This window comes from Lepus europaeus, chromosome 1 (genome assembly GCF_033115175.1).
Source record: "Lepus europaeus isolate LE1 chromosome 1, mLepTim1.pri, whole genome shotgun sequence".
Lineage (NCBI taxonomy): Eukaryota > Metazoa > Chordata > Mammalia > Lagomorpha > Leporidae > Lepus > Lepus europaeus.
The window spans coordinates 175,547,178-175,572,138 of NC_084827.1; the positions used below are offsets into that span (position 1 = coordinate 175,547,178).

The 24,961-nt window shown below is 45.6% G+C and overlaps 1 protein-coding gene across 1 annotated transcript in view; it reads left to right on the top strand.

The window, feature by feature from the left end:
- CAB39 (calcium binding protein 39) overlaps nt 1-24,961 on the top strand; it is a 93,657-nt gene that overhangs the window by 59,093 nt on the left and 9,603 nt on the right. The window contains exons 3-6 of the mRNA XM_062193374.1: nt 9,528-9,692; nt 11,807-11,925; nt 16,905-17,073; nt 24,587-24,646. Coding sequence (XP_062049358.1) covers nt 9,528-9,692; nt 11,807-11,925; nt 16,905-17,073; nt 24,587-24,646 — 513 coding nt within the window. The remainder of the gene's footprint in view (nt 1-9,527; nt 9,693-11,806; nt 11,926-16,904; nt 17,074-24,586; nt 24,647-24,961) is intronic.

Below are 24,961 nucleotides of genomic sequence, written 5' to 3' on the forward strand. Positions count from 1 at the left end.
ATCAGGATGACTTTGTTAGGTTGATTAGGTTTAGTTTAGTTTGTGTATGTGTGTGTGTGTGTGATTATCATGCTGCTGGTTAACCTATGTGGATGGTATCTAGCCATGGAAGTATCCAGGTTTAGCAATTGCTCTCCCATTGTCTACCTCTGAATAGTTAAGCACTTTCTAACTGTTAAAATCCCATTCCAGCATGGGTTTATATTGATGTTGTTTGTGGCAGTTTTTCATTGTGGTTGGTAGACTTACTTACATATGTAGAGATAAATTTATAAAATTTGGTGAGAGATGGAAAAGAAGAAATAGGGGCGGCATTCTTATGCAGTAGGTTTAACCATCGCCTGCAGTGCCATCCCATATGGGCACCGGTTCATGTCCCTGATGCTCCACTTCCTATCCAGCTGCCTGCTAATGCACCTGAGAAAGCAGTAGAAGGTGGCCCAAGTACTTGGGCTGCTGGCTTCAGCCTGGCCACGGCTGTTGGAGCCATCTGGGGAGTGAACCAGTGGATGGAAGATACCTCTCTCTGTCTCTCCCTCATTCCCTCTAACTCTGCCTTTCAAATAAAAGAAGAAATAAGCAGTTAGTACCAACATAGTTAACATTTTGATCTGCTTATCTCATCCTCTTTATTTTTTTTCTCTTAAAAAAAGGAAAATGATTTATAAACATTCAAACAAGTGAAATTGAGTGAATGAAAAATGAAAGTGCTTTTCTTACTCTCTTCATAGGTAGGCAGTATCATTGTTGTATGTGTTCTTCCAGTTTTCTCTGCGATCTCAAGACAGATCACAACCAAACTTAGCTTTGTAAACCCCTAAGTTGCCCAAACAGCACAAAACACAGCGTGAGCACAGGGCGACCTAAGATTTCCAGCACAGCAGTGTTTCCTCAAGCGTGGAAAGAGGCTGAGCTTCGTTCAGTGGGGGACGAGGTGCCGAAGCTGGCTGTCGTGAGGCCAGCAGGGGCGAGGTCGGCCCGTGCTGGTGGATGCTAACTGTGCTCATCGGCCGTCGCTGCTCACCACTGTAAGTCTTCGTCACCCATGGGTTGCCCGCCTCCTTTGAAATGCAGTCACGCTTTCTGCCTCTTGTGTGACATTTCTTTGTACATTCTTAGAGGAAGGCCCATTCTTGCCCAATGTTGCACTAAGATTTATATATTTTTTAAAAGATTTATTTATTTGGAAGTCAGTTACACAGAAAGAGAGAGAGGTCTTCCACCCACTGGTTCACTCCTTAATTGGACCCAACGGCAGGAGCTGTGCCAATCTGGCTGGGAGCCAGAAGCTTCTTCCAGGTCTCCCACACAGGTTCAGGGCCCCAAGGACTTGGGCCATCTTCTGCTGCTTTCTCAGACCATAGCAGAGAGCTGGATCTGAAGTAGAACAGCCGGGACATGAATTGGTGCCTATATGGGATGGCAGCCCTGCAGGCAGCGGCTTTACCTGCCACACCACAGCACCAGCCCCAAGATTTTGATTTCTGGTTTTAATGTTTCCCCGCCCTTTCCTTTGTCAATGGTAAAAGGTTAGCTCGATTGTGATCTTGCTTTGCCCATTTGATGATCCAGCAGCCTCGGAGGGAGTTTAGAGGTAGGAGTCCAAATTGGTTTCTTTCTTCCCCATTTGTGTTGTTTCCAGGAATAAACCAAGTGGACTGCCCCCTTCTTCCTCTGGCTAGAATTAAATGTTTCTCACTGGTGTAGCAGTGTCTGTTTCTGGGACTGCTGAGATTCTGTCGTTAGTTTCTTTTTTTATTATTATTATTTTGACAGGCAGAGTTAGAGAGTGAGAGAGAGAGACAGAGAGAAAGGTCTTCCTTCTGTTGGTTCACCCCCCAGATGGCTGCTACGGCCGGCACGCTTCACCAATCCGGAGCCAGGTGCTTCCTCTTGGTCTCCCATGTGGGTGCAGAGCCCAAGGACTTGGGCCATCCTCCACCACCTTCTTGGGCCACAGCAGAGAGCTGGACTGGAAGAGGAGCAATCGGGACAGAAACGGCGCTCCAACTGGGACTAGAACCCAGAGTATCAGCGCCGCAGGCGGAGGATTAGCCTAGTGAGCCGTGGCGCTGGCCTCCTGCATCTAGTCTTAATCTGGATTTTATTTCCCCATTATTAGCTGAGTTGATGTTCAACTGTTCATCAGGCAGCATGGAATACCTGCAAGCACCAGGATCCTACTGAAACAGAAGGAAATAGTAATTTAGAAATCTGCAGGAAAAGTAGAAATACATGCAGTTGTGAGGGATACGTGATGGTAAGACATTGTACTGCTAGAATTTACCTAGAAAGACTTCTCTGAGGAATCGTTAAGCTGAGCAGCTGAGTCCATTGAAGAGCAGGAGTTGGCCAGGAGGTGGGGCACAGGAACCTGCACGTGCAGGGACATGAGAGAAGACCAGTGTCGCTGGAGCCTCGCTGCACGATGGTGGAGAGGGATTGCAGTACATAAGGTGCAGTTACAGAGGTAGGGCCAGACCTTGCAGGCTTTTACGGGCCATGTTAAAGGAATTTTTCTCTATCCTGAGAAGCGATAGGTAACCACTGAAACATTTTAATTTCAAGCATAGGTGATGTCTTAATCATATTTGTGTTATGGAGAGATCAAGCTAATGATGTGGAGAATAGAATGTAGAGGACTTAACAGGGATGCAGGGAGATCAGTCAGAGGTTATTTAATAGTCTGGCCAGGAGCTATTGAAGCTTTGGCTTGGGTGGTAATGGTTGCAGGGATAAATGGAGTTGGGAGAGTTTGTGGTAAATTAGTTACGGGGCCGGATGAGGACAAGGGAAGAGTTCTGAAATGCAGCAGCGACAGTGGTATCATTATCTGCAGTAGAGAACAAAGGGAGGGTGCCAGGCACTGGGGTAAGACCTTTTGTTCTGTTTTGGATGCATTAGGTTTGAAGTGCCTTGGGACGAACCAAGTGGAGACATGTTGAGTAGGCTGATGAATGTGCTGGTTAGGCCTGGAAGAGGAGAACTGGATATGAGATAGGAATCTGTGAAGCATCTGCATTTAATTAAAACAGTGGGTGTGGATGAGATCATACAAACCAGAGAGAGAAGGGGAAGGCCTAGTCCTGCTTTCAATAGTGCCCCACATTTAAATGGCCTAGGCAAGGAGGATGAACCAAGAAGGAGACCAGAGGTGCAAGTACAGAGATAGGAGAGGAGAGAGGGCGGTGGTGAGTCACAGAGGGTGAGGGAGGAGCAGTTTTGAAAGGAGGGTGTAATCCCACACCTCCAGATGCTGCCAAAAGCCCAGGTACAATGACAACTGGAAATTGTATGTAGTGTCGTGCAGATGATTGCTGATTGGCCAAACATCATGACATACTGGCGTAGAAGCCATGGGGGGTTGGGCTGAGGAGGAAGTGAGGAAAGAGACGTGGACTTTAATAAACACAGGCAGATGCTCTGGGAAGTTTAATTATGGGCTGGGCAGTAGCTGGGAAGGAGTTGTGGGGTCGAAGGAGAGCTCACTTAATTTTGTTAAGGGGTGTCTTGGTCATGTTTAAAAACTGATAGGGAAGGTCAGGTGAGAGGAGGAACTGGTTATAATGAGAAGGAGAGGATGACAAGCGGTGACCCAGGGCAGGTGAGGAGAGTGGAGTGGTCTGCCTGGTGCTGGGTGGCAGCGTTATCTTCTGAAAAGGAAGGGACTTCCTAGGGGAGTCCAGTTGCTGTTCAGTGCAGAAACACAGTGAAGAGCTTTCTTCCTAAGTGTGTTCCTGCCACTCTCCTTTTTTTTAAAGCACAGCTTTATTGAGATTCAACTCACATGCCATAAAGTTTACCTATATTTAAAGGGTAAAATCCAGTGGTTTTCAGTTTGCCGACAGATTTGTGCAATCATCACCACAGTCAACTTTAGAACATTTGATCACTTCAAAAAGAAATCTGTGCCCTTCAGCTGCCACCTCTTATTTCTCAGTGGTCTGTTTCTGTCAGAAGAGAGCATACGAGTATGATCTGAATCCAAAGTTAAAATCCTGTAATGATTTCAAAAAGAGTGTAAACGGAGATGTATGAAGCATAGCTATGAGCTTGAAAATCTTAGTCTACCTGGAGAAGCAAAGGAGGCTGAGACCGTCTACTTAGGAGTCACTGGTGTAAAGCCAACAGATAATGCATTCAGAGAACCTGTTGTCTCATTCTTCCTTGTCAGAGAATCATCTGAAGGGTCAAGGTTGATGAAATAGGATTGAAAGCACAACACATGTAAATAGATTGTAAGAGAACAACTTAACTCTTGCCAGATGGCTGCCTCCTGCCCAGAAAAATTGCATTCTGGATTATTTAAAATTTTCCTATGGGGTGATGAACCGCCATCAGAAATCTTCAAGGCATTACAGAGAGTAACGTTCTTAGATAGCAGCAGATTTGGAATGGTGACCTTAACATTGGTACCTTAACATTGGTACTGAATAAGACTTCATGATGAGGTTACTGGTTATTGGCATGTCAGCAGGAACGCGAAGTTACCGGGAATCAGCATAGGCATAGTAAAAAGGTTCTAACAAGTTCATTTCATTTTCATATAGTTGGAAAATAGGGAAGAACTAGCATGTTTTTATTTTTATCAAGATGCTTAACAGAAATGAATATGATTTGGAAATAGATACATGTGTCTGACTGAGCAGCTATGCCCAAAGATCGCCACTGAAAAGGGTATGGTGATGTGAAAGGCATGATAGCTTATATTCATGGTTCTTTCTTTTGCAATATTTTGATCAGTGATGGAGGTAGGCTCTGGAAAGCATACCCATGAAAGCATACCAATTTTTCAGATGATGCAAGAGCAATAGCTGGGGTATCGAATGCCCTTCAGAAGTCACACATACCTCCATAATCCTGAGTGATAATAAGATTAAATAGTGCGATGAGTTAAAGCCTTCATTGTAGTATCCTTCATCCCAGTTTAAGAACATCTTTGGAGAAATATGATTTTAAGAAGCTGTGCCTGTGAAACTTGGAGGTTCAGTTCACCCTAAATGCTCTGTGAATCAGTTGGATGACATAGTTGGAAAAGTTCTGAAAGGTACCTTAGGGCTGCATTAACGTTTGCAGTGGGGACTCGGTGGTCTTATAACCATTCTGGATACGCTTAGAACGTTAGCCCCACCGTTCTTAGGAGGATAGTTACAGAAGTCTGGAGAAGACAGATTAGGGTAGATAGGCACAGTGCTTCACCCACAGCCTGCACCTGCAAGAGAAGTTAGACTACTAGCTGATTCGCAGTACAGACGCAGGGCCAACAGTGTAGTGAGGCAATGTTTGTCTCCTTATAAAATTGGCAGCTATCTGATTCTGAAATCTGCTAATACTGCATTACTGACACTGGAAATATTTAAGGTGAAGCAATGTGATCATTTGGTGAGAAGGTTATAAAGGGATTCTTTAAGTACCATTAAAATGCTTATATTCTGTGAATTTATGCTAAGTAACCTTCCTGAAGTGTATTTCTGGTGAAAAATGTTTATATAGGTTTTCACAACCTTTATGTTTTCAATATGTCTTTAATATTTCATGTGTGTCTCCTTTGTTGGTTTATGGCTAGCGTATTTCATGAGAGTGTTGGGTTTTTTGTTGTTTTTTTTTTTTTAATGATTGTTTTAGGTTTTATAACCCCCTTGTTGGGTTGTCTTTAGGGATATGCATCTACACTTGCTAGAACCTTATGCCACTGTGCTTCCTTTAACCCCCTTTGAACCACTGTTGCCATACATTTTCTTTCTACATATGTCATAACCCCAGAAAACATTGTTATTTTTGCTTTAGCCATTTCTCTTTTAAATAATTTTATTAGTTAATAGGTAAAATCTTTTATATTGTATCACTGTCTCTCGTGCACTTCATACAGATTTTCATCTTGAATCATTTTCCTTCTGCCAGTAAGACTTCATTTCTTGTAGGACAAGTCTGCTGGAATAAAAATCTTTTTGCTCTTCTCTTTATTTCATCTTTTTTTTTTTTTTTTTTTTTGGACAGGCAGAGTGGACAGTGAGAGAGAGAGACAGAGAGAAAGGTCTTCCTTGTGCCGTTGGTTCACCCTCCAATGGCCGCCGCGGCCAGCATGCTGCAACTGGTGCACCACACTTATCCAAAGGCAGGAACCAGGTGCTTATCCTGGTCTCCCATGGGTTGCAGGGCCCAAGGACTTGGGCCATCCTCCTTTGCACTCCCAGGCCACAGCAGAGAGCTGGCCTGGAAGAGGGGCAACCGGGACAGAATCCGGCGCCCCAACCGGGACTAGAACCCTGTGTGCTGGCACTGCAAGGCAGAGAATTAGCCTATTGAGCCATGGCGCCAGCCTCTTCTTCATTTTTTGAAAGATACTCTTGCTGGGTATAAAATTCTAGGGTGACAGTTTAATGGTCTTTTTTTTTTCCCCAGTATTTTAGCACTGTTCTAAGTTTGTTGTTTTTCTTTTTCTTGTTTTCTAATCTGTAATCGCTCTTTAAGATTTTCTCTTGGGGCTGGTGCTGTGGCCCAGTGTCAGCATCCCATATGGATGCACATTTGAGTCCCAGCTGCTCCACTTCCCATCTAGCTCCCTGCTAATGTGCCTCGGAAAGCAGTGGAAGATGCTTGGGCCCCTGCACCCACTTGGGAGTCCAGGAAGAAGCTCCTGGCTTCAGCCTGGTCCAGCCAAAGCTGTTGCAGCCATTTGGAGAGTGAAGCAGTGGATGGAAGATTGTCTCTCTTTCTTTGTCGCTGTCTCTGTCTCTCCCTCTCCCTTTCTCCCCCCCCCCCCCCTTTCTGTCTCTCTCTAACTCTGCCTTTCAAATAAATAAATATTTAAAAAAAAAATAAAAATTCAGGGCCAGTGCTATGGTGCAGCGGGTTAAAACTCTGGCCTGCAGCACTGCATCCCTTATGGCTGGTGGTTCGAATCCCGACTGCTCCACTTCCCATCCAGCTCCCCGCCAACACGCCTGGAAAAGCAGAGGAGAATGGCCCAAGTCCTTGGGCCGCTGCATCCACTTGGGGGACCCAAGAGAAGCTCCTGGCTTCGGATCAGCTCAGCTCCAGCCGTTATAGCCATTTGGGGAGTGAACCAAAGGATGGAAGACCTCTCCCTCTCTCTGCCCCTCTCTGTAATTCTTTCAAATAAATAAAATAAAATCTTAAAATAATAGTCTCTTTATTATTGAATTTAAATAATTTAATTACTCCTTACCTTGATGTAAAATCTTTTGCCCACTTTTGTGCTTGAGATCTTTGAACTTTTTGGCTGTAAGGTATTGTAGTTTTAACTTGGGGAAACCAGTTATTATGTCTTGAGATACTTTGTATACGCTTCCACCTCTTTGGGGACTGCCCTTAACTGCTGAAAGTCATCCTGCAAGTCAGTGAAGTGATGTCTTTATTTTCCTCCCTGTTTCTTTTTTGATAGTTTTACTGCTCTGTCTTCATTAACTGTTTCTTCCGCAGTGTGTACACCCCTGCCAATGCTCTCCAGGGTGATTTTCATCTCGGACGTTGTGGTTATTATTTCCGAGTGCTTGATTTGAGTCTTATGTCTTCCATTCCTGTGTTTAATGTGCTCAGTTTTTCTTGAACATATTGAATATAGTTGTAACTCTTAATGTCCTGTTTTTTAATCCCCCCCCCAAGAAACCTTTTTATTTAAAGAATACAGATTTTATGCATTTCATAGTACAACTTTAGGAATATAGTGACTCTTCCCATCATACCCACCCTCCCACTCTTCCTCCTCCTCCCTCTCCCATTCCCAGTCCCATTCTCCACTAAGATCCATTTTCAATTAACTTTATACACAGAAGACCAACTCTATACTAAGTAAAGAGGTCAACAGTTTGCATGGAGAGAAAAGACAAAACAAAACAAAAAACAACTGTCCCTCAACAGTCAAGACAATGGATGTTCAAAGTCATTGCCTCTCGAAGTTAATTTCACTTTTTTTTTTTTAAACTTAAAGAAGCACCCAAGAATGAGGCATCTTTTGCAAGCAGTTAGCCATAATTATGATGGCACTCTTTGAGGAAAGGTCCTGCCTGGGAAGCTGGTGCACAGTGACTCCTGGTGTTGATTCAACAAGGAGCGCTCTCAGGTGTGAATGTCCTCCTTCATCTGTCATTTCCGCGGCTGTTTCTGCTGATCAGTTCTTCCCATTCTTGGTGGTATTTTCCAGTTTGGGTTCTCTCCAGGCTTACTGTGACCATCATTAGTTTAGGGCTAATTTTCTATAAACTGAAGCAGAACCTTCCCAGTGCTCTGCCTGATGCCCCTTGAATAGCAAGTTTTCCATTGCAGCTGATGGGAGCAGAGTTAGCAGAGTTAGCTTGCAGCCCGCAGGAGCTCTGCTGCTGTGTTCCCCGCCCTTGGCAGCTTTCCCCTCAGGGATGTGCCTGTCATTACTGCCTGCAGAGCTCTGACACACTCTGCAGCTCCCTCCCCACCTGCCCTGTCCCATCACCAATTCCCAGCCCTGCCTTCTCAACTCGCAGAGACTGCCTGTTCTGCTGGCTCTCCCTGCCCGTTGCTGTGGCCTGGCAGTCAGGTCGGGCCTTTGAGCTCCCCTCATTTGTTTCCCTTCTCTTGGAGATTGCTGTCCTGTGCTGCCTGGGTTCAAAAATTATTGTTTCATGGGGTTTACCCCATTTGCTAGTTTTTGGCCTGACCCCTATTCCTCCATTTTGGCCAGAAGTGGAGGCTCTTTATTCACTTTTTTTTTTTTTTTTTTTTTAAGATTTATTTACTTGAAAGGCAGAGACTGAGAGGTCATCCATTTACTGGTTTACTCCCCAAATGGCCACAATGGCTGGAGGTAGACAGTTGGAAGCCAGGAGCTAAGAATTTCTTTTCCAGTTTCCCACATGGGGGTAGAGGCCCAAGCACTTGGGCCATCCTCTGCTGCTTTCCAAGGCACATTAGCAGGGAGCTAGATCAGAAGCAGGGCAGCCGGGACTCAAACCAGCGCCCGTATGGGATGCCAGTGCCACAGGCGGCAGCCTCATTGCTATGCCACAGCGCCAGCCCCTTCAGTCGCTTTTTAGTTGTTGTTAATGCCTTAGCTTTGCATTAGAGCCTTTGTCAGCTTCATTTTCTGCTGTTGCCGCCTCATTCCCTCCACAGCTCGTCCCTGACAGGCCCTGGCCTTCTCCCACTCCTTCATCCTTGGCTCATACTGGGCCTTTTCCCTGATCCTTGCTTGTCCGAGTGTCTTCATTCTAGGCTCTGCTCAGGTGCCTCTTTGCTGATGTCTGTCTCCCACTTGAGAAGGACTGGACCTTTTCTCTCTGTGAAACCCAACACATACGCAGGGTTTTGGTGTTCAGTGTGCACTGGCTAGTCCCTGTGGAGCAGGCGTGTCGGCCCACCTTCACAGTGTGCAGCTCCTAAGGGCAGGGAGGGAGCTTGCCCACCTCTGCCTCTTGTACATAGTTCTGCAGGCATGTAATAAACAGAAAAGTTATTTAACAAGTGTGGGTGTGTTATGTTTGCTAAACTGACTTGTTTTTCTCCTCTTACCCAAACCCTGCCTCCAAATCCAGGCTACAGAAGAAGTGTCCAAAAATCTGGTTGCCATGAAAGAAATTCTATATGGCACAAATGAAAAAGAGCCACAGACGGAAGCAGTGGCGCAGCTGGCACAGGAGCTGTATAATAGTGGGCTCCTTAGCACCCTGGTAGCTGATTTACAGCTCATTGACTTTGAGGTAAGAAATCAGTTCCTTATTTTTCAAAAACAGTACACTAATCATAGTCTTTTTCTATATGTTCTCTCCTTTGGAGCATCTTAAGATTCCTATTGGGCTCTTGGCTCAAGGGTTCCTGACTGCGCTAAGCATGCCCAAGCCGCCCACCTCTTTAGCAGGGCCAGGCAGGAACCCAAGTGCGTCTCAGGCCCAGGCCAGTTTTCCCTCCGCTTCACCTCACTATATGTAGTTTCTTGGGTGCTCATTTGTGCCTTTTCATTTAGGTTGTGTATAGTGAATAGTTGCCCTTCGGAGCCTGTAGTAGATTATATAACTCATTGGCCCTGGCCTCTCAAGGAATCAACAATCTAAAGAAGAAAGCCATAGAATGTTTTAGAGTTTTAGAGAAAGCTTTCCAGAGAATGTCTAGGTTTGTCTCTCTTTTTACTTGTTAAGAATTCATTACGTTTGTTCAGCACAGCTTTTAAATTTTTTAATTAGTATAACACTGAAATAGCAGGGGATTTTATAGGCGATTCTGAAGTTCTGTTTTTTCTTGGGAAGCTTGACTCTGCCAATGTTAGGCCTGTCATCTGGAGCAGAGCAGCTCGCAGGAGTCCTCAGCAGGGCTGCTGTGGACAGCACAGCTGGCTTTTCTGTCTTGGAGCCTGCTTTACCATTTGGGACTGTGGCTCAGTTTACACAGCTGGACCATGTCATGTCAGATATTTAGTGACTTCTAACAGTAGGCTAATAACAGTCCTTTAGACTAGTCTGAGAAGCATGTATGGCAGTGAAGCTCCGTGGCAAGGTCATGGGCAGCCTCCTCTTTGACTTTCTTTTCCAAGTGTGCTTTGTTTTAAGCCCCTGTGTTTATCAACCGAAGAGATTGGATGTCTGTGCAGGCACTTGGAAGGCAGGTGTATGTCCCAGGGGAGAAACTGCAGCCAGAAAGCCAGAGTGAGTGCTGGAGAGGGGTGAGAGGACCTGGGGCACAGGTTATGTGGCTGTGATACTGATCATAAAAGAAAACAAAAATGTCTTTCTCACTGTAGAGCAGATAGACTAGGATATTTCCATTTATACAGCTGGTCTCATGTATTTTTAATGTTGTATCAAATTCCATCAACAACAGTTTTTATTGTTGGTGATGCACTGGAACATCTAGTTCCTTTTCATTTGTCTCCACCCATCCCACTCCTCAGCCTGGACACAGAACTGAATATTCATTTGGGACTTGAGGGATATCAGCTGAAAAGAGTATGTGCCCTTGAGACGCGTTCTTAGAGACTGCTGTTACTGTTTCTGCGCTAGCTCAGGTCGCAGGGTGATCTCTGCGTGTGCCTTAGGTAGGCCCTGGAAAGCTAGCGTTTCACTCGCTCTCCCGTGAGTTTGTCAGCCGTGAAACAAGTGGCTGCTCTGAAGCCTCTCTTGGGGTCCATTTTTCCATTTGTTAATTTCTTGTGCAGCTTTTTGATTGTAAAATTCACCAGATGATAATAATGTCCATCTGTTTTTGTACAGCGCTGTAGCAAAGTTTTGATCTCTGAACTACTGCATTATATAATACTCATTGCCTTCACTTTTAATCTGTGTACTCTTTCTGAGTAGATCTCGTTCAACAGGGGGATGTGTCTACCTGATATTAAAGCTCAGCTTCTTACAGTTATGTCATGTTCATTATACTAACGTAGTACAGCGTCCCCTCCTTCCGTCACTCTAAAAGGAAAGTGTATGTGCTTTTGCACAGCACAGGCGTCCTCTTTGAAGCTGCTATTCCAGTTGGGTGGGACTCAAGGTCCCTGTAGACTATAAGCATGTAGCACAGTTTTGTTTTTCATCTCCAAGTCAGCATGAGTCTGAAGGTTAGAAATGATTGCAGTGATATGTGGGATGTAGTGAGGTATCAGTGCCAACACATTGTTCATCTTAAAGAGTACACCATTGAAACTTAGGATCTGGGATTCTAAAGGAAGCAGTAAAATAAGAAAATGCACTCTCTCTAATTGTTTTTAATTCACATATTCAGTCCTAACTATGAATATGTAGTGTCCTTATTTGAGTTTATTTGGGCGGGTGGATGGGCATTTTAATGTTTAGTCAGGTAAATATTTTAATGATTGTATTCCTAATAGGGCAAAAAAGACGTGGCTCAAATTTTCAACAATATTCTCAGAAGACAAATTGGTACAAGAACTCCTACTGTTGAATACATCTGCACCCAACAGAATATTTTGTTCATGTTATTGAAAGGGTATGTACAATGTAATAAAATTTATATTCTTAGCTGAAAATAAAAAGGGAAGTTTCGCCTTGGGAGAAAACAGGATGGTGAATGTGGGAAGCATGTTCTCTGTAGTTCAGTCAGCTCATTTTCCGTGGATCTTGAACGTACTTCCCTCCTGAAACTTCAGTGTCTGAGCTAAGTTGAGTTTGAAAATGCCCTGTGCATGGGGAGTGTAAAATTCAGTGAGCCTCCAAATTCACAAGTCCAACGTGTCTGTCGTAAAACATAAGTCTTTCGTTGTCTTTTTTTCTGTTTTCTGAGATGAAAAAGTTGAATTCTTTCATTGTCTTTTTTTCTGTTTTCTGAGATGAAAAAGTTGAATTCCATTGAAATATTGGTTATGCATTTAAAAATCCCTCTTTTGGATATGCTGTTCACCCGGTGTGGCAGGAAAAGCCGCCTTGTCAGTGGAGTGTGGCTGCTGTGTGGCTTCACTTTGTTTCAACAGGGACTTGTTTATGATGCAATGTCTTTGATTTTTACCTGTGTCCACTCATTAGCCCCTCTCCTTAGTGAGTCATGGCGCATCTTCCTGGAGTTACTACAGGACTAAACAGGCATTTGTGTTTGGCTAGACTGTCAGCTTAAAAAGCAAACAAAAGCCCAAAAACTAAAACTAAAAAAAAAAACCAAATCCTCTTCTGAGCACCTAGCCTCCCCACCTGGCAAGGGAGCCTCCCGTTGTCTCGCACCGGAGTTTGCCAGCCCCGGGGATGAAGTACATGTGTTTGTCCGGGTGGTGTTCTGTTCGCTTGGCGGGCAAGCATGCTACTGGCATGACTGGCAGCGTGAATCAGCTTGCTCTGCCACCCCAGCTTTCTAGCTCCCTCGCTCTGATTCACGTCTCTGTGGTTTAGCACTTCCCCCAAGTTCAGACTTGTTTAGACAAAGCATGAGTCAGTGCGTGTGCTGCATGCCAGCAGTCTTGCTTCCTCCTTTCTATTTCTGACATCCCTGTTGCTTCTTCAGATGTTGCCATACAGAACTTTTGGCTTCTGATTTTGTTTGTATCAATCCAGAGTTGAGTGTGTAAACATGGAGTGAGTAGCCTGAAATTTTGATGTTCTTAGAGCAGCTTCCAGATGCCTTTGTGTATTTTTTTATTTCCTTTTCCATAGAAACCAGTGATTGTTAAAATTCATAAATTAGTTAACTCTCTCTGTGTTTCGTTTCAGAGTAGCCAGGCTTATGTCATGAACATTGTTAAACATTGAGTAACTTAAAGACTTCTGGGATACAATTTAGAGGTCAAAGCAGAAGCCTCCTCCAGAGAGGAAAAGGGGAAGCTGGGGTTGTGACTGGCGTTGGGGTCCGCCAGAACCCACCCCACCCTTTGCTGCAGGAATGATGTCACTGACGGCCCACCTCCCAACCCCCTCCACAGGGTTACTAGTGCTCTGTCATTCTGGCTTCCTCTCTTCCTTACCTGTTTTTCACCCTCTTGACATGTGATGTCACTTATTATGCATTCCCAGCACATAACACACAACACAGCATCACACACACGCCATGGCAGAACACGCCAGGCCCAGCATCACATATGTAACACAGCATTTACATACCATTTACATGCCATTTACAGGCCTAGATTCCTTGATTTTCACAAAAATATCATTTTACAATTAATTTGTACAAATCAGGTTCCAAACAGGGTTCACAAACTAAATATGATTGATATAGTTCTTAACTGTCTTTTAACTATAATAGTTAATGCCCTTTTTACAAGAATGCCATGCCATGATTTGTTTAAGCAACTGGGTCATTTCTTTAGAAAAATCTCATTTTGGATTTACATTTCTGTGTGTTCCTTTAACAGTTCCACCATAAGTTGACGGTTTGGTAAGAGTCATGTTCTCCTTAGGGACAAGAGCTCTCCAGGAGTGGCATTGGTTCTCCTTCTGACCAGTGGGTGCAGGTGTTGTTAATCTGTAATCTGCCCATTCTGAAGCTCTCCGTCAGACTTTTGCCATGTGGTTTTAGCATCTTCTGAGGATCATTGCCTAGATTAAAGTGGCATTTTCCTGGCTCTGTTCCTTATCCACATAATTAAATGTGTTTATTCTATAAGGAAGAACATTTCCTTAATGATGGCCTATGTATTCCAAAATACAGTCTATAGAAGGACAGGCATCTTTTGGTTTTGGTTTTGTTTTAGATTTTATTTATTTATTTGGAAGGCAGAGTTACAGACAGAGAGAGGGAGAGACAGAGGTCTTCCATCCCCTGATGCACTCCCCAAATGGCTGCAACGGCCGGAGCTGGGCTGAGGCATCATTCTTTAAGTATAATCATTTGGTGCCCTAAACACTTCTTTAGATAAGCATTGAGTTGCTATTGTTTTAAACATTACAAATGCAGGGGTTTTTTTTTTTTTGTTTTGTTTTGTTTTTTGTTTTTTTTTGAAAGGCAGAGTTAGAAAGGGAGAGACAGAGAGAGATCTTCCATTTGCTGGTTCACTCCCTAAATGGCTGCAGCCACCAGGTCTGGGCCAAGCTGAAGCCAGGAATCGGGAACCTCATCTGGATCTCTCACTTGGATTCAGGGGTCACGCACGTGGGCCATCCTCTGCTGCTTTCCCAGGCGCATTAGCAGGGAGCTGGATGGGAAGTGAAGCAGCCAGTACTTGAACCACTACTCCACAACACTGGCCTCAGGTTTTCTTCTTTAAAAAGTAGATACTTGATGTGTCTCAGTCCACTGCAGTCATTGTTCCTTATGTCCAGATTGCCCTTGGCCCCTTTCCGTTTGCTCCTGTATCCTCTTCCTAAGGCCTGATTGGTCTGTGCTAGCTTCCTTACTTTCTGGCATAGGAGATTACCAGGCTGATTTCAGAGGGCTCCTGCCAGGCCTGGAAAACAGCCGCTTTTTCAAGGACTTTTGTAGATTCATGAGTTTAGACTACTTCCATACGACATGATTATCTTCTGAGACTAAAAGTACTTCAATGTTAGACTTTGGGGGCATTAGGCTGCATTTGCAGTCTTAACTGCTAGTCTGCATTGGGAGGTTTTTTGTTACTGGCAGTTTACATGTTAATGTGCTCTCCACTCTAGTGCTAACAGGTTGTACAGCATAACTGTTTGCCTTGTACTGGTTGGGTTATGGTTTAATCATTCAGACAATCTTGACAAGCCTCCGTCAAAACCTGCCCAACTTGTTATCCCAAGCCCTCATGCCCTCGTCCTCTGCTGCTTCTGGGAGATCAGCAAGGATGAAGTGTGCAGTCAGCCGTTTGGGGGCAGGCGTTCCAATCAGCAAGAGCAGGTCGTGCCGGCCGCCGTGCCACAACCCTACGAAGGAATGTAGAGTTGATCTTGGTGAGGATCTACGATGAGTGCTTCCGCGATGGGAGGGTAAAACTACAGATAAGAAATGACTGCTCTAGGATTTCAGAGGATGAAGTAGAGGCTGCTGAATAAGACAGGGACTGGTCAAAGGAATGGCGCTTCAGATGGTCAGTATTTCTGTAGGCACAAGAAAGGAAGAAGGCGTCCTGACAGCATGTTGTCAGGCACACAGGTGCAGGACCGGCACTGGACCTGACATGATTGGCAGCAGTGAGGAGGGATCTGCACGTTTCATGGCAGGGTGGGGGGCTGGCGGGTCCACAGAATGGTAGGCCTGACAAGGGCAGGTGGCCATTACGCCCAGACATGTGCCCTTATTTGATTAGCAAGATCCTAAACTGGAAGTACTGTTGGTATACTTGTGAGTTGGGTGTATTTGTTAAAAGAGATCTTGAACAAAGACTGCAAGTCTCCAGGAGTAAGTTACTGCAGCACTGGGGATGGATACATAGAAATGAAGCCGGGATGTTTCAGAGAAGTTGTTGAGGGTGACGGGGTTTTGGAGCTGTGCAGAGGCAACGGCCAGTGCCTGAGTACTTGCAGAGCAGGCCCCTGGGGAGGGGTAGCCAGCGTCATGGTGGGCGGTGGGATTGCGTGGATGCTCACAGCTGGTTGGAGGGGACAAGTAGACTTGCCCAGGCAAGAAATAGAAACAGGGGGATAGAAAGGAGAACTGGGAGGGTTTTTTCCTTTTTTTTTTTTTTTTTCTTTCTTTTTTTTTTTTTTTAAAGAGAGATACAAAGATAGGCACTGTCCAGACATTCATTAGAATAGATTATGAGTAAAGAGTGCTTTTTTAGCCAAGAGACCTATTTGTTGTTTCATTGGAGTTACGGAGGATTTGACTGTACAAAACCAGAGGAGCATCTGCGTGGGAAGAAGTTAAGCCAGTGTGTGTGGTTTGAAAGGAAGCAGAAGAAGTAGGGGAGGATTTGAGCAGGGAAGCCCAGACTTGGTGCCTGTGGGAAGGGACCAAGCTGCCCGCTCGGCTCTGAGGTGTTCGTTCCAGGCCTGGGGAGGGGAGAGGTGAGAGATGCTGTGTGTGGAGAGCAGATGAGGCTGGTGCAGAGCCCCTGCACCCCCTCCTTTAGTACCAAGCCCTCAGCCCTGTGCTGTTTACGAGCTACCTCCAGCGTGAAGTACTGTTTTGAGTGTGGAAGCAATGAGATAAATGCTAAATATTTAATAGACCTGTTTAAATACTGGATTTCTGAATTTTGTTTTCTATTGTTTTTATTGTGCTTCGGGTTTGTCTTAGTGTTGAGGGCACCATGTGTAAAAACTAACCCCTCTATGAAGCACAGTGACCTTAAGTACTTCTTTCCACCTGTTTTAGCTTAGATAATGAACTTGTGGTCACATGGTCTCCTCGTGACTGTTTCCCTGAGCTGAAGGCCGTGTCACCAGGCAGCGCCTGTGCACTGTGCAGGGAAATTGACCCGCACAGGCTCTGCGCCCGGGGAAAGGCCCCTGTAACCTGCCGCAGCCACTTAGTTAGGACGTGGCTCTGACACTTCCTGTTCTGAAAGTTTGAGCTATTCGATGTTGGGGTTGTAAAAGAGATAATCACTTTTGGGTTTTTCTCTTTTGTTTTTGCAGATATGAATCTCCAGAAATAGCTCTGAATTGTGGAATAATGTTAAGAGAATGCATCAGACATGAACCACTCGCAAAAATCATTTTGTGGTCAGAGCAGTTTTATGATTTCTTCAGATATGTCGAAATGTCAACATTTGACATAGCTTCAGATGCATTTGCCACATTCAAGGTAACAAAAGCTTTCAAACTCTCAGTGTACTTTCAAGTCCCATGGACGCCTGTACAGCTTTTCCTTAACATCCTCCACCTCCTTGTCTACACACGGCTGCCCTCTAGTGGGAAGAAAGAATTTTTTAATATGTGTGATTTAAGACTATGCAGTAGTGTCACAGTTTAGAAAGAATGGGAAAGTTAGATTCCAAAGTCTGTCTAAAAGACAGTTGTCCTACACGGCCAGAATTCCCCTTTTGCATTAAATTACTCACTAAGTATGGTACATGAAACACTCACTAAGTATGGTACATGAAATACTCACTAAGTATGGTACATGAAATACTCACTAAGTATGGTACATGAAATACTCAGTATGGTACATGAAATACTCACTAAGTATGGTACATGAAATACTAAGTATGGTACATGAAGTACTCACTAAGTATGGTACATGAAATACTAAGTATGGTACATGAAACACTCACTAAGTATGGTACATGAAACACTCACTAAGTATGGTACATGAAACACTCACTAAGTATGGTACATGAAACACTCACTAAGTATGGTACATGAAGTACTCACACTAAGTATGGTACATGAAATACTCACTAAGTATGGTACATGAAATATAGGTACATGAAATACAGCCCCCAGGTTGTCTCCTGTGTTGGAACACTCTGTCTCAGCTGCTTTGTTAGACACCAGGTGCTGTCACTGGCCTCTGCTCAGGGGCCATATTAATTTGGAATATACATATTAGCAAATACTAGAACCACACCGCAGATGGAGACACCCACATTGTGAGCAGAACTGCGGGGACAGTGGAGTCACTTCCCCCGCCACCCTCTGCTCATGCCAGAACATGTCTGTTAAATCCCTTTGTGTGCCTTACCTCCTGTGTGTAGATTGGTGTTACACACCTGTCATGTGATGCCACTCTACAACACACAGCAGACTTATTAAGTGTCGTGTTGCATAATGTGTAAATAAACAGTCGTCTTTATTTTCTCACAGTGAGGGCAAGCCTTTGTATATTGCATTTTCTTTTATAAAATGTCTTAATGTATAAGTGACTGTTCAGGACTGTTTTAACATAAACAGTATTTAACAGGCTACCATGAACAGTGAGCAGTGGTCTTTACGGTGATGCAGAGCCCGTGAGATATGAGCAAACCCAAGTAGAATGCCTGCATCAGAATGAGTGGGTGCCCTTAGCGAATGAAAGCCGGGGGACCTGGTCGTTAGGGCTTCACAGTGAATGAGAATAAAATCGCCCATTACATGAGAGATGCCCAGGGATTAATTTCCCAGAACCACTAAGCATGATGTCAGAATCGTAGGGTAAGACTCAGGTATATTTATGTCAGTTTACAAAGCAAAATAAGTGAATTAGGGATTATAACACAGAGTGGCCATCGTAATGTCGTAGGTGACACCGCAGTTGGTGGGCTGGGCCCATGATTGGCTTCCGTGGATGGAAGGGTGCCCTGGTCTGAAGCGGCAGACCCGGCTGAAGGGAGAAGTGGTGGCACCATGTGTGAAGGTCAGACAGCCAGGACCCCGAGAGTGGCAACACTGGCTGCAGGAGGCTCATGGGAGAGGATGGAGGAGCAGCAGTGAGAGCTCGGCCCCTAGCCACATGGAGGACATATTCCTGGGTGGCCACACTGACTCCCCGGTGAGAGAGGTGTGCTGACTGCGTGCATGAAATGTGGCTTTCAGTGTCTGGCCGTCTCGACTGGCTCGCTGATCATTTTGTCTCCATTAGCTGCTTCTTTCTGGTAATTCTCACCAAGGAGAAAATGGTGGCGATGGAGCCCTGTGAGCGAAGCAGCCCTGTTGGTTCATGGTAGCCTCCACCCCAAAGGAGGGAAACTTTGGAAAAAGTGCACTTGGGTTCAAAGGATGGACGTCGGAAGAAATACATTGACCCATTTCGGATTCGGTGTCTCTCATGTTCTCATCACGTGGAAGTGAGCACTCATTAAAGAGGCCCCTAAACAGAGAGCTGTCCAGGAAACAAAGTGTAGAGCCTGCAGATGTGACAGTTCCTAGAGAGAGGCACAGGCCTACCACTGTCACCTCAGGGTGGCACCAGGCCTCCCCAAGAGAAACGCCAGTCAGCAGGGAGAAAGATCGCAAAAGCCTGCTGTCTGTTCAGAGCGTGGGGCCAGCCTGCCCTCCCCGCCCCCAGAGAATGTACTCCTCACAGAGACGCCACTCATCTGTAGCCCCGGAGTAAAACACCTGCTAAATCCTACAAAGGCAGTAAAACTGCTCTAAGCGTGCACCTGAAGTCAGTCCATCATAGCTTGAATGAATGGGTACTGAGATAGTAACCAGATGGCCACATATCTGTGATTTTTTTTTCTTTCTTTTCTTTTTTTTTGAGGGATTGAGATGGGGAAGGGCATTAGGAGGCCAACAAATATATTTCCAGTTTCCAGGATAAAAGAAGGTAGACTCCCCAGAGAGATTTGAGGTGTTTTCCAAGCACTTTGGAAAGGAAAGCATGCACCCACAGCCAACATGGATTCACTAGGAGTGAGCTCAGTCATCCTGGTCTCACAGGAGCCAGCTGGTCAAGGGGTTGAGGACGTGGCTGCCTGGCTCCAGACGTGCTCTGCTGATAAAGGGACCCGCGTCTCTCCATCTGTTAAAAGCCAAGTACCAAGGAGAGAGCTCTGTGCCTTCATGTCTGTGTCAGTGAACAGCTAGCTGTGTGCACGCCTCCTTCCGGACAAGGAACATTTGCTGGATATTGAATGGTTCTACAGATTTATTCTTCATATTGTACTGAGGCCACCCTGTGAAGGTGGCATTATTTCTTTATGGCTGAAGATTTGGAAGCCTAGGGATGTTGAGTGGAGTCCAGCAGTAAATGAGGAGGCGCAGGAAGCCTAACTCTAGAAAACACGAAATTCTGAATATACCCAGTAAAATGAGACAGGGCGTTGATGCTGCCCACAGAGCACCGGTGCCTGCATGGTGGATGATGTGCGGGGCCACCACTCACTGGTGGTCTCACTCTGCTCTGGGCTTATCAGGTGGCAGCACGTGAATGCGTTGCATTCCAGGCACTACACCATAAGAGACACGTGGACAGTAGATGGTGAGGGGAACTCAGAACCCTGTCATTGAAGGAAGGGTTAAAAGAACTGCACATGTTTAGCCTGAAGGAGAGAAGACTTGGTAGGGACTTGTGTTAAGCACTGCTTATATTTGAAGTAGGGACCAACACATGTCCCGTTCACATCCCAAATAGCCACAACGGCCAAGGCTGGGCCAGGCCAAAGCCAGGAGCCAAGAACTTCCAGGTCTCCCATATGAGTGGGAGGGGCCCAAGGATTTTGGCCATCCTCTAACTGCTTTCCCAGACACATTAGCAGGGAGCTAGATTTGAAAGGCAGAGAGAAAGAAAAATCTTCCATCTTGTGGTTCACTCCCCAAATGGCCACAGTGGCCTTTTTTTTTTTTTTTTTTGGTCAGGACTGATATTTTCTGGAAGTGACTTGGGATATGTTTTGACTCTAGCACAGGAAGAGCTGTCTAACTGTAAGAGCTCCAATAAGGAACTACACAGCTGTAAGGACTGAGTACCTTGTCCTTAGACATAGTCAGGCTTCAAGTAGGACATACGTTTTTAAAACCAGTCCACTGTAAAAGTTGGCTGCTCTATCTGCTGGACTGGGGAGGTGATCGCTGCCTTTCTCTGGGTTGCACCAGGGCTGTGGATACACTAGAATCCAGAGAGGCAGGAGATCGGAAACCCTGTTACCTCCTAGACGTGGTCTAGGATCACGTGTGTCTGAGTTTGTCAGGTCACTGACCAGACACTGACTACATGCCCTTTTCCCTTCATTTGCGACTCTGATTCCTACCCATACCCTGCCTTTTGTTCTCCAGAGCTCTCAGCACATTCTCATAAGCTATGATTCTTCTCCTCTCTCTGCAAGTAGAGGCACTGCCCAAGTCCCCATCACCTCCTTTATTTATTTTTTTTTAATTTATTTATTTATTTGAAAGTCAGAGAGAAAGTTACACAGAGGAGAAGCAGAGAGACAGAGAGAGAGGTCTTGCATCCTCTGCTTCACTCCCCAGTTGGCCATAACAGCCAGAGCTGTGCCGATCTGAAGCCAGGAGCCAGGAGCTTCCTCCAGGTCTCCCACACAGATGCAGGGCCCCAAGGATTGGGCCATCTTTCACGGCTTTCCCAGGCCACAGCAGAGAATAGGATCAGAAGTGGAGGAGCCAGTACTCGAACCGGCAGCCATATGGGATGGTGGCACTGCAGGCAGCGGCTTTACCCGCTATACCACAGCACCAGCCCCAACCCCCATCACCTCCTTTCCCAGCGTTGAATTGGCCTTCTCGGTGCTGGCTCTTCGCTGCTGCATCTTTCCCACAAATGTTTTACCCTCATCCCCAGACCATGGAATATCCTTAACAATGGCATTAGGGCTCCGAACCTACGTTAACATCAAAGAGTGTCCTCCTCTTTTTTTTTTTTTTTTTTTTTAATTGCTTTTTTTGAAAACCAACAGGTAAGGGGAGACAGAGAGAAAGATCTTCCATCCACAGATTCATTCCCTAATGCCTGCAATAGTCAGGGATAGACCAGGCTGAAACCGGGATTCAGGACCTCCATCTGGGTCTCCCATGTGGGTGGCAGGGACCCAGGTACTTCAGCCGTTATCTGCTTGACTTGAAAGCACAGTGTGGCTGGTAGGGGATGCTGGTGTTCCCAAGTGATGGCTTAGCCTCTGCACTGCCCCGAGAGTGTCCCTTTTCAATCTCTTCTACCTCAAAGCCGCTGACACTTGATTGCCAGATTGGTAACCAGTTCCTGAGTTTCTAGATGATAACAAATAGATGGGGAGATCTTAGAGGTGCCCCTTTGTGTGTCCAGCCATGAGCCTCTTGCTTCTGCTTGAACTGTATTCTTTGGGGAGGGTGTTTAGCCTGACAGTTACGATACTCATGTCTCATGTTGGAGTGCCTGGATTTAATTCACACCTCCAACTCCCAGTTTCCCATTTCCTGCCAGTGTAGACCTTAGGTGGCAGCAGGTAATGGCCCACGTAATTGGGTTCCTGCCCCGCAGTGGGAGACCTGGAATGTGTAATATATTAAACCCAGCTTCTGCCTCCATCCCCAAACTGGGCATCTGGGGAATGAACTAGCAGATGGGAGGAATATCTATGTCTAGCTCTCTCCCCCCCGACCCCGTCCCTCTCTTCCTCCTCTTCCCTCCCCCATCTCAAGTAAATAAAATTTAAAATACATCTTTCAGAGTGAGTGGTCACTTTGATCAAATCTTCAGTAAAAACCTCTTGCATAGCGTATTTATGTCTAGAGTTGTCCAGCCCAGGTTGAGAGCCAGAGACGCCCAAGACCCTTCCTTGCCCTTGGCGTTCTGTTTCAACAGATGATGTCAACACAATGAGCAATGGCTTCCTTCTTGTACTTCCTTGTGCTGGCCTCCAGAACAGTTTAGCCACAAAGAAGCAGAAGCGACAGAGTCCCTTGTTCAGTTCAGCAGGTTCTGAGTGCCTGCCCTGTGTCAGGATGAGCCCTGTCCTTGCAGCACCTACACGGGGACATCAGCCGCAAACAGACCAGCACAGCACGTTAAGAGGCCGTGGGAGCATGTGTGTTAGTGCCTTCTATGCCTGCTGTATAGAGTCCACCCTTGTTCCTCTCCCAGCCATCTGATCCGTGGACCCAGGTACTCACATCCTAGAAATTCCCTTCTCGCTTTCAGCTCCTCCTTCCCCTGGGGAACCGTGTGGCACTCTGCCAAGTTCTTGAGCTTGAGCATACTCAATCATACTTGAGCATACTAATCAAGGAGCATTTGGAATAAAACTGGGTAAGTGCTTCCCAGGCATCACTGTTCTGGTCCGGAGCTACAGCACACAGGCCCTCCCCAGCAGCTTGAACCAACCTTTGGGGTGGGATCAGGAGCTCCATAAAAATGCACTTTGGAGATGGCCTGATGTGACGTGTGATGTTTGCAGATGTGTTCCCTGGCTTTATGATTCCTCAGATCTTGAGTACAGGAGAGACTTGAATCACATAACCGCACAAACAGGGTCAAGTCACAGCTGAGGCCGGTTCTGTCAGGCTGGGGTTCCCTAGAAGTGATCCCTGAGTGAGATCTGTGGATGAGTGGCAGGTAACCAGGCAGAGGGGAGAGGCAGGCTGCACAAGGCCCTTGGGGGAGAATGTGAGCAGGAGGTGGGTGACCGAGGAGCTTCCTGCGGGGTCTCAGACTCCTAGGTTTCCACATGCGCGTCAAGCTCTAACACTTGGCGCATTTACCATGGAACGGTTTTGAGCACTGCTTAGGACCAGTGTTAAACGTGAACGTACTTCAGGATATACCACTTCGTTGTATCCTGGGCAACCTTTGAACAAAAACAGGAAAGAAACTCCAAGTTGCCGTTCTCCCGTCTGCTGAGACCAGGGCTCATCCATTCTGAACTTCTCCGTCCCCAGAAGCCAAGATCCTGTCTTTGCTTTTGTAGCCCCAGCACCTGGAGCTTCATGTAGGCTCATAGGAGGGACTAATGAGTGAATGATTCTTGTCTCGGGGAAAGCTGTGGGGTGAGGCCTGGGCTGTTTCAGAGAATACAGGATAGACTTTTGGTTAAACTGATTGTTAATTCTACATCTTTTGCACTATCATTCTGCTTACTTAGGCACAAAGTTTATAATGTGTTGCGGCTTTTAAAAAAGCATCCTGTCTGAAAAAAGATTGCATTAGATCTGAAACTGAATAGAGTGAATTCAGGGGGAAGAAAGTAGAGCCTCCAGCACTTTTTTTTTCTTTTTTAAGATTTATTTATTTATTTGAAGGAGTTACACTGAGAAAGGAGAGGCAGAGAGGGAGGTCTTCCATCTGCTGGTTCACTCCCCAATTTTCTGCAACGGCTGGAGCTGTACCGATCAGGAGCCAGGAGCTTCTTCTGAGTCTCCCATGAGCGTTCCCGTCTTCCACTGCTTTCCCAGGCCACAGCAGAGAGCTGGATTGGAAGTGGAGCAGCCAGGACTTGCACTGGCATCCATATGGGATTCTGGCACTGCAGGCGGTGGCTTTCCCCACTACGCCACAGCGCTAGCACTGACACTTTTTCTAATGAAAGAGATTTCCCTTCTCCACCATGAGCACTCGGCGCAGGATTCCATTTGATGGTTTACCCCGACAGTTAACGCTAACTTCCATTCCACTGTGTTGTTCTCTTTCTTTTTATATTTCCATTGTCATATATATGTGTTTCTTAGTGTTTCTTTTAAGAGCTATAGATCCATGACTAGTACTCATTGAAGTTGTAATTTCGAATTATTGACGACTTGATTTGCTGTTGTATGGAGTGAATGTTTTCAGTGTAGTTCATGCTACAATGTTCAATATGGGAATTTTTATCATTTTTATCAGGTAAAATGGTGGGGAATGTTTTAGGATTATCTCCTCTGAAAGAATTTGAGTGGAGAACCACTATAAAAGTATTTTCTTTTTCTAGGATTTACTTACAAGACACAAGTTGCTCAGTGCAGAATTTTTGGAACAGCATTATGATAGAGTAAGTATATGAAATTTATTCAAATAGCAAATTATAACTTTTCTTCCCAGAAATGAGGGATCAGAATGGTGTGTTCCAGGATATTTACCTTGCTTCTGTGTCTGTGCATGGTGCTGGCTCGGTGTCGCTCGGTCAGAAGCAGAATTGGATCTTTCCGGTCAGTGCTTTGCGCTCGGCATCTTTTCTTCAGAAGAGGAAGAGAGAGCATTTCGCTGCCCAGTGATGCCATAGTTAAGATAAAAGGAAGATGAACGCGTTATCTGATTCCCTCCCGTTTCTTCCTTTTTCGTCTGTGCCTGCACACAGGTAGCGAGA